Source organism: Rattus rattus, chromosome 1 (genome assembly GCF_011064425.1).
Source record: "Rattus rattus isolate New Zealand chromosome 1, Rrattus_CSIRO_v1, whole genome shotgun sequence".
Classification (NCBI taxonomy): Eukaryota; Metazoa; Chordata; class Mammalia; order Rodentia; family Muridae; genus Rattus; species Rattus rattus.
In genome coordinates this window covers 247976438-247986223 of record NC_046154.1, presented here as the reverse complement: position 1 = coordinate 247986223, position 9786 = coordinate 247976438, and the positions used below count along the sequence as shown (strand labels likewise).

At 53.1% G+C, this 9786-nt stretch overlaps 1 protein-coding gene across 1 annotated transcript in view; it reads left to right on the top strand.

Moving 5' to 3' along the window:
* The window catches only part of Top1mt (DNA topoisomerase I mitochondrial), a 22297-nt gene extending 12792 nt beyond the window's left edge, over nt 1–9505 (top strand). The window contains exons 9-14 of the mRNA XM_032917022.1: nt 219–287; nt 850–964; nt 2364–2491; nt 3078–3172; nt 8706–8852; nt 9323–9505. Coding sequence (XP_032772913.1) covers nt 219–287; nt 850–964; nt 2364–2491; nt 3078–3172; nt 8706–8852; nt 9323–9425 — 657 coding nt within the window. The 3' untranslated portion in view covers nt 9426–9505. The remainder of the gene's footprint in view (nt 1–218; nt 288–849; nt 965–2363; nt 2492–3077; nt 3173–8705; nt 8853–9322) is intronic.
* Nucleotides 9506–9786: the final 281 nt, after the last annotated feature.

Genomic DNA, 9786 nt, shown 5'->3' with positions numbered 1-9786 from the left:
AACCACACGAGTGGATGTTAGCACTGAGTGACCACGTGCAGGACAGTGTTGGGAGGCATGAGGTTCCAGTGGGTAGACCTGGTATCACCTCTTTCCAGGACTTGGTGTATGCACCCCTCTGTCCCTATTGATGTGCACGATGTGGTCTTTCCTGTCCTCGTGAGACATCCTTCCAGGAGTCTCAGTGTGGCTGTGAGTTATGCTCGTCTCCATTTCAGGTGTTCCAGAACCTTCAGCACTTCATGGAAGACAAGGACCCTAAGGACGACCTCTTCGATGCACTGACTGTAAGCATGCGTCTACTTTCAAAGCCGTAATGGTGTCTTAGAGCTTCTATTGCTGTGAAGAGACACAATGACCAAAGCTACTCTTATAAAGGACGACACTTAACTGTGTCTGGCTTATAGTTTAGAGGTTTGTTTAGTTCGTTATCGTCCTGGTAGGAAGTATGGCAGCGTGCAGGCAGACATGGTGCTGGAGAAGGAACAGAATGTTCTGTATCTGGGTTCACGGGCAGCAGGAAGTAAACAATGAGCCACTGAACCTAGACTCAAGCTTCCAGACCTCAAAGCCCACCCTCTAGTGACTCACTTCCTCCACCAAGGCCACACCTCCTAATCGCACCACTGGCTAAAGGCCTTTACAGGCCATTTCTATTCAGACTACCACGCATGGGCGCTAGGGGTCCTGGAAAGGAGTAGGGATTCAAGTCTAGCTTGTCTTGGTCCCCAGTGTGTTCTCTGTTCTGACCCAGCAGCTAAAGCAGCCTTCCTTACCCTCTCCCCCAGAAGCCGAGGCTACCCTGTGAAACTGGTGTCTCCATGACTCCTTTCTCCTCTCTGTACCCAGACTTCCAGCCTGAACAAGCACTTGCAGGACTTGATGGAGGGGCTGACAGCCAAGGTGTTCCGGACCTACAATGCCTCCATCACTCTGCAGGAGCAGCTGCGGGTGCTGACCCGTGGTGAGTAGGTCTTTGACCCTGGTGCACCTTGGCTTGCCCTAGGCATGAGCTGAGGTAAGACTGGACACAGCTGCCTATTGGTAGAAGAATGCTTAAGGTCAATCCCAGAGTGGGAGTGACCTCACAGGCCCCCAGCTGGGAGGTGCCCTGTTTCCTGCCCCACCCCTTCTAGCTGCTGTCCTTGGTCTGCAGTCTGTCCTTACCCTTCCTCCTCTAGGTAGGGCCTTGCCTCTCTTTCTCAGTTACTTTGGAGGTTCCTCTGCACCTCCTGACCTCTTTGTACCCCCAAACCCTCTCCTTTACTTCCATGCAAGGACCTTTGTCCCCCTCCACTGTCTTCAGATGCTCAGCGGTGGCAGAACCCGCCCAACGTCTGCTCCTTCGCTTCTCCCAGTGCAGAAAGGCATGAAGGCCAGTGCCCACCACCCATGCCACACTGCTGCCTAAGTAGGGTTTCTCAAGGAGACACTGTGACACATGGGCTCAGGAACTCTGGTCGGGGCAGGGTGAAGACTCGTCATTAAGTGTTGATTTCGGGCTTTTCCCCTACTTAATCCATCCAGCCAATATGGCTGACCTGGCACCAGTGAGCTGTGTGGCTCTGAAGACGTCTCATGCATCAGGGCAGGCCTTCAGGGAGGGATCCCTTTAGAGGAACTTACCACAGGAAGGCAGAAGCTGGGCAGCTGGTAGACTGTCCTTCAGGCCCAGCCTTTAAGGAAAGAACCGCAGGGTCCTGTTTCCAGGTGTGGTTTTGTAAATCTTGTAAGAATGGCCAACTGGCCTTAGAAGTCTTTAGGTGGGAGCTAGTCTGAGAGCAGTGGCCATGCAGATGGGTGACTCTGGAACCTGAAACTGAGCCTCGGTCTCTCAGGGATGTAGCTGGTGAGAACCTTGCTCCGTAAAACTGTGGTATATGGGGCCTCAGGGTTGTTAATCATGGGTTCTTGTGAGGATCCTGGACTTCATGAGCTCAGTCAGCACTGCCTTGCCTTTCCTTGGGCTCCGGGGCTTCCAGATTATCCTGTCCCAGAAGGAAATGGCTGGGCCTAGGATGGCTCTGGGGCTCCTGACTCTGCCCCAATAGGACATAGTCACGCCTCCCACAGGATGGTGAGGACTCAGTGCCACCATTTACTATGGCTAAACCCAGTTGGCCCTGGCTTGTGAGACATCTTAGGTCATTGACTTCTTCCCTGGGATTTTGTGTCATAGAAGGGACATTTATAACATGCTCAGAAAGAATCCTTTTACGGCCAAGGCTGTGGCCCAGCGACAACATTTGCCTAGCATGTCCAGGCCCTGATCTCCGTTGCCATTGTCACCAAAGAATGGGAGGGAGGAAGGGAGGCTCAGAGCAGGTGGCAGCAGAGTGACAGCTGTCATTGTCTTTGCTCAGCTGAAGACAGCCTAATCTGCAAAGTCTTAGCTTACAACCGGGCAAACCGGGCTGTGGCGGTCCTCTGTAACCATCAGAGAGCAATTCCTAAGACCTTCGAGGAGTCCATGCAGACACTGCAGAAAAAGGTGGGATGTTACCTGCGGTGAGTGACACCTACTGGCTGCTGCCCTCTCCTCTTCTGGGGCATTTCATGGAGGGCGGGGATGCAGACTGGGTATAGTGCTCTAGGAGGCTGAGGCTGGGGACTTAGACTCACACGGGGCTATGTCCTGGGCAGCTATGGGAGGCACCAGCTTGGCTGCCTCTCATTTCCCTGCTAGGACACAGCCAGTGTTCTAGTTTACGAAGGAGCAGTGGGGATGCTGGATCAGTTTGTGGCTGGTGCAGACGGCACCATTGGGCCCTAGATGTCTCTTGTTCTCACTCTGTGAAAATTAGCTCAACCAATGGCTCGAAAGTGTTCCCGGTCAGCCCCACGAGATTTCATGGGGCCTTCTTCCAGGCCGCTCTGTCACCTGAGTTGTTTCAGAGTGTAAGGCCAGGACACGGGTGGAATAGTTCACCTAGCATTTGTGAGGCTCTGGAGTCTGCTAACCACCACCCCCACCACTCCCCAAAAAAGAATGTTGGGCCAACAGCTTCGGACAGAAGTCCTCAGGACAAGTCTGGGCGGGGATCGAAGCAGCCATGCAAGCGTTTGTTTCTTCACAGATTGAGACAAAGAAGGCACAGGTGGCTGAGGCACAGGTGGAGCTGCAGAAGGCAGAGACCGACCTTAGAATGAGAGGGGACAGCAAGTCCAAAAGGTATGTGTGGGGCTGCTGCCCTGAACGCCTGGGGCCCAGCCTGGGGCCGTCTGGGTGTGGTCAGCCTTGGCCTTAAGATTCTCCTTAGCTAATGTTGTGACCTTTGAGAGCTTCATTATTCATACACTGAAGTAATATGATGACTTAGCCGTGCGAGGCGCAGCCGTGCGAGACGCAGCCGTGGTCTCTGTGCCTGCAGTGCTCCCAGGCTCCTATGGCTCTTTCTGGGTTTCGTTTCGAGCCGTTGGTTGAACTAATTTTCACAGCACACATTTTACCCTTTCAAAGCGCCCAGTTCTGCTGGGCACAGTGACACCCTTTAAGTATTCAGGGAGGCAGAAACAGGGAGATCTCTATGAGTTCAAATCCAGTGTAGTCTATATAGTAGGTTCCAAGCCAGCCCAGGCTACATAGAGGGACCCTGTCTCAGAAAACGATCAAAACCAAGCAAACAAGAAAAGAAAACAAATACACGGTTCTGAGAGATATGTGGGCTGTTTCATAGAGAGATCCTGTATCCTGCAGCATCCCCTCCCATCCCCCAGCCTCAGCCTCGGCCTGCCTCATGTCTCCTCAGGCTTCTCTGCAGCTGTGCTGGGCTTGTGGGCGCGGCTGCCTGGCCCGGTGAGCCCACTGGGTCTTGTTTCTCTTCTGTCACTTCTGTCTGTGTTGTGCCTAACACTTTCTCTGGCTCCACAGTAGTTCTTGGTTCATCTTGAATTCACTTTTGTCTGGGGTCTGAGGGTCCAGCCTCACTCTTGTGCCTACCAGACTCTCTGGCACTGTGTGCTAAAAAAAAACCCTTTCTGTCCTTACCAAATGCAGTTGGCACCCGTGTTGGAAATTGGTTGTTTGCAGGTGTGGGGCTCGTTTATGGGTTTTGGTTTTGTCTGTTGATCTGGGTCCTGTGTCAGCCCCAGTCCATCCTGCTGGCTGAGTGTGGGGATGAGACCTCCAACTTTTGTCTTTTTCTGTTTGAGACAAAGTCTCATAGTGTGCCTGGGCTGGTCTTGAACTCATAGTCCTGCCTTAGCCTCCCGAGGACTGGGATTACAGGCATGTTCCATCGAGCTCCTAACTCTGTCTTTCTCTTAAAGATTGTTTTGGCTACATGGTGACACTTGAAATCCACACCCCTACCCACGCACTTAGGGGTGGTGTTGGGCTTGCTGGCTTGTTTGATTCGCAGTACCGAATCGCAACACAATCTAAGCACCTCTCCTCCTAGCCCTGGGGGTAGAGGAGCAGGAGTGGCAGGGGTCCGGATCATTTCAGCTATGTAGCAAACTCAGGGTCATCCTGGGTTACATGAGAGCCTATGTTTAAAAGAAAAATCCATGTAATTTAAACTGAGTCTTCCTTAACCTCTCAGCGAACATTTCTATTTTTTCGAGGAAAAGCGAAGTATCGTGTTTTCATGCAGGTGTAAATAGGCTTCTTAGCTCATATTTGGATTACTCATGGCTAGTTCTGTTAGTTCCCCAGTCCACCTTGGGTCCGGTGATAACAGGCCGCAGGCTCAGTGTGCACTGTGCTCATGACTGAGATTGACCACAGCGGAGCGGAATGGGCAGAGCACCTGGGCGGAGGCCAGGATCTGTGGGAGCCCCTCTCTGAGGCTGCCATGGTACCTTGAGGTTGTCACTTGGTGCTGTCCCTTCCACATTTCACAGCTGTCGCCCCCACACTGCTATCCCCCACCCCCATACTGAATTCACATTTACATTCAGTGAACACATCCCCGCAGATACTCAGTTTCCCATCCAGAGGCCACATCTGGACAGGAACATTTTCACAGATGGGACTTTAAACTCCCAGGCAGGCTGTGTCCTGGGTGAAACCAAGTGTAAGAGGGCTGCCCTGCCAGGGAGTTACTCCTGATCACTCCATGGCCAGTCCCATTTGGAGCAAATCGTGTCTGACAGCCACACTGCCTCCCCAGGGGAAGGCAGGATGTAATCAGGCTCTTTGTCACAGGCTGCAAACTGCTCCTGCAGGGGGCTGACATCAGCATTGAGTCCTCCAGGGCTGAGTCCCATCTGGTGTGCCTTGTGCTGAGGCAGCAGTTATCGGACCCACGTGCCAGGAACGGACACAGGCTGCCACTCCCGATTTCCCATGGTGGCTAGCGTTAGGCTCCCAGCCGGCAGGCAGCATAGCGTCTCAGCTTAGGACTCCAGAGGGGTACCCAAAGTTGGTAGAGCTGCCAGGGTAGGCAATGCCAGGTTGAGGTCAGGACCAGGACCAATCTGGAGATCTGTGAATTCAGGATCCCAGAGAGGTGGCCTGGAGCTGAGTCCAGTTCTGAGCCTTTGCACCGCAACGTGTTAGAGTCAGACTTGACCTGCTCAGAAAAGGGCTATCAGTCCAGAGTCCCCAGCCTTTGGTTGCCAGGGGGCCCAGCTCCAGAGCTCACTAGCAACCCAGCTCTCCTTCAGAGCCCCGGGTGGATCCTCCCCTGGTCTGTCTCCTCCCAAAGCTCCCGGGAGGCAAAACCATGGTCAGGCCACTTAGGAAGGCTTTCAGACCTTACCACTCAGGACTCCAATGCTCTCACCCGCTACAGAAGCAGCTATGGCCTTTAACACCGCCCCCCGCCGCCCATCTGTGCACCTTTTATGGTGCTGAGCCCTCTGTATTCATGACTGTGAAGACCAAATGTTCAGCCGTGCACCAGTTTCACTCGTGTGCCTAGACGTAGGGTCTTTCACCCCTCCTTTTACTTGTTTTGTTTTGTTAGGGGCTGGGGAATATTGAGACAAAGTCTAACTGTATAGCCCTGGCTGACCTGGAACTTGCTATGTGGTCCAGGCCAGCTTTGAACTCACAGAGATCTGACTGCCTCTGCCTTCTGAGTGCTGGGGTGAAAGATATGTGCCACCATATCCGGTGCCCCCAACCCAGGTGATCTTGACACTTTTTTTTAATTATGTATTTATTTTTATGTGTATGGAAGTTTTGCTTCATGTATGTATGTCTGTGCACAGGATGCCCAAGGAGACCAGAGGGGGCATCAGCTCCTCTGGGACTGATTGTGAGCCGCCTCACGTGCTCTGGGACGAGTCTGAGCCTCTGGAAGAGCAGCCCGTGCTCCTCTTGTCTGTAGCCCCCTTTCCCCTGTGTTCATGCTTGGAACCCAGGCTCCAGGGGCACAGAGGAGCGTGGGCCACCATGCTCTGTCCTTTCTTTTGCTGTAGGATTTCCATCATGTTTCAGAGTCACCACTGTCATTTCCCCAGGGGCACATCTGGGTTGATGGCCGAGGGTGCAGCCTATGCTGGAGCTAAGCATGCAGCAAAGGAGGTGGGATCAGCGAGGGGAAAATTTCACAAGGGAAGAAAATGTCTGACTACTTGGGCTCCTTGTTGATTCATTCCCTTTATTCTTGGCACCACAAACGGGTGACACTCGAGGGACCGCATATGTGAGACACCTGTGTCTGGAAAGTTTCTGAGCCCCCATTACAAGCCAAGGCCCAGACTTTAGGAAGGAAAGCCAGGCTCGGCATGAACTGTGCTGTCTGTCTGTGCAACGAGCTGAGCCTAAGGAGCAAGGATAGCAGGAACCCTTGGGAGAGACTAATTCCAGGCACCTCCCAGAGAATAGCCTGTCCAATGGGCTGTCCTGGGGGTAGCTAGCCACGCCTAGCTGGGGTGACTTTCACCACCCTGAGTGACCACCCTCACTTACAGAAATAAGCAGCTGGGGGTCGGTTTGCCTCGTTCCCTGCTCTTGTGAGTGGTTGCTTTGGCCGGAGTGTGTGCAGGTGGTTAGTCACCGCCCATGCACGCAGAGTTGCTCAGTTATTCCTGTCTGGCATGGAGGCCTCATGCTTCCTTTCCCTGACTTGGCTAGACCTCGCAGAGCAGAGTTAACACCGGCAGTGGTCACTGTGTCTTGCATCCACCCTGAGAGGCAAAGCTTTCAGTTTCCGTCATCAGCGTGATGGCCACCGTGTGCTTTCATAGCTTCTCTCAGGATTTGCAGGGTCGTGTGTGTGCACACGTGTGACCATGATGGGTGCTGGGGATTGGCCGGTGTTCTTTCTGAGATGATGGTGGGGTTTGTCCATTTAGACCCATGCACGGCACCATTCCCGCAGCTGTGATCTCTGCCCTTTATCTCATGTGGGTGGAATCTGGCTTCCGTTCCGTTGCAGCTTCTCTTCTGTTTCCAGAGGGATGTCTTTGTTCTGGTTCGATCCAAGTAGTGCTGGCTTCATAAAATGGGGGTGGGGGACAAGTTTCCCTCCTCTATTGGAGGCCTGGTGGTGGTTCTGTAGGCGTTTGGTGGGCTGCTCCAGTGGTGCCCTTACGAGGCCTTTGCTTTGGGAGAAGTTTTTAGTGATCAGTTTGGACTCTGCTTGACATCTATCTGTGCGGGTTTCTTATTCTTCCTCGAGTCAGTGGGTTCTGTTGTTCTGGGGGTACAGTCAGTGATAAGACTTTGTGTCCAGATATCCATGGCACCCCCACTCCTTTGTGCTTCTGGACTGTCCTTGGGCACTCCTGATCACATGACTGTGGATCTTAAGGGCTGAAGTTTTCTCCTTGCGACAAGCTTCCTGAGGTGCAGAGCTCTGTCTTTTCACAGTGGCTTGCTGCAGATGTCCGACCAGAGGGCATTCAGTGAGGCGTGCAGCTGTCACAGCACAGCTGCCACGAAATGTCCCATGTGTCACCAGAAGTGTTCTGCAGGGCATGAGGCTTCCTGCCTCCTTCCCTGCATACGGTGGCCCACAGGTCACACTTGGCCTCCTGGCCTTTCTGCTTGTGCTCTTGACAGTGACTTGGTGGCTGCTGGAGAGTGGCTGTCACTGAGCAGGTGGTTGCCATGGCTCCTGCTGCAAGTGCAGAGTGTTCCAGCCTTGTGCAGCACATTCCTACGCATGACCATTCTTCCACAGTTGTGTTTGATGCACTGGTTCCTAGGGTTGGGGTCAGAGGCAGGATCATTAGCAGGTTGCCATGGGCTGGTAAGAAGGGTGTAAGGGGGCCCTTTTTATACATTTTATTTTTTAATAAGTCTTTATTTATTTATTTATCATTTTATGTCTATGAGTGTTTTACCTGCTTGTATGTCTGTGCACCATGTGAGTGCCTGGTGGCCGAGGAGGTCAAAGGAGAGCATCGAATCCCCTGGGACTGGAGTTACAAAGTTCTGAATTGCCATGTGGGTGCTAGAAATTGAACTCAGGTTGTCTGGAAGAGCAGCCAGTGCTTTTAACTGCTGAGCCAGCTCTCCAGCCCCATTTATTTCTTTAAGAAGACAGAAACAAGGGCTGAACTCTAGTCACAGAGTCTAGTTCCTGTCGCCTGTTCCTAGCCTTGCCTGCAGCTCCCTCCATCCGTGGAGCCAGCAGCCTCCCTGGGTATGGTGTGGATTGACCTTGGCATTGACCCCCTCTGGACTTCTCCCTTTACGCCTAGAGAAGGCTAACAAGGCCATTTGCAGGAGGGAGGTGAAGGTGGGGCAGAGGAGTGGCGACCAGGGCCTGCTCTCAGAGCAGGCATAGGCATCCCTCTTCCAACAGTTTCCTTCTGAAGCAGCGGCGGCTGCTGAATCTGGAGGAGCAGCTGGCTCGACTGTGCATGAAGGCCACAGACAAGGAGGAGAATAAGCAAGTGGCCCTGGGCACCGCCAAGCTCAACTACCTGGACCCCCGGATCAGCATTGCATGGTGTGTAGGCCTGAGGCCACTGTGCCTGTGTGTAACCCGAGGGCTCTAGGGGGCCCAAGTAGGTGCCCGTCCTGTACCTGGCCCTGTGCTAGACACCACTTCTTGTGAAAGGGACCACCTAACTGGATGTCCCTGATGACTCATTCCTGAGTCTGAGTCCTCTGGTCTTTAGACCTCTTTCCTCTGAGCTTTGGGGTGGCTGGGACTGCCAGTATCCTGTGGGCACTAAATCACAGAAGTGTGTGGTCTGCACACTGGGGATTGGGGGCCAGGTCAGGCCTTGCTCAGTGGCTACCTAGGCCATACCAGGGATGTCTTGATAACCTGGGGAGGGATACATTTGGTCGTGGTGCCTGGAGAGCAGGTGTGGATGGCACAGGGTATCTTGGTCACCCTGAGTGCGAGGCCACCACCTCTTTCCACACCTTGGCCTCTAGGGCAGGACTCAGAGCATCTGTTGTTACCTACAGGTGTAAGAGATTTGGCGTGCCCGTGGAGAAGATCTACAACAAGACCCAGAGAGAGAGGTTTGCCTGGGCCTTCAACCAGGCAGGTGAAGACTTTGAATTTTAAGTAGCCTCTTTGCCACTGGAACGTTCTTACTGTGAAGCAATATTGTGGTTTTCTATAATAAAATGCTGGGGGAAGGCGTTTGTCGTTGTCCTAGAACAAAGGCCCCAACCACACTGACCTTGGAAGCACACGAAGCATCACTGAATCTCCCACCTGCTGCTTCCAGCCCCCAGGGTGGGGCTTCTGTTCAAGGAGAAAGCAGAAGAGAGAGAGGGTGCCTGGAGGTGGGAGGCTCATGGGACCCATCACCATATACCTTAGCTCTCCACAAGGTTACAGGGTACCTTATCACAGTTCCCAGTGGTAATTTTCAGTTCCTGCCTCAGCCAAACTTAAGATGGAATCCAGGACTCAAACCTGG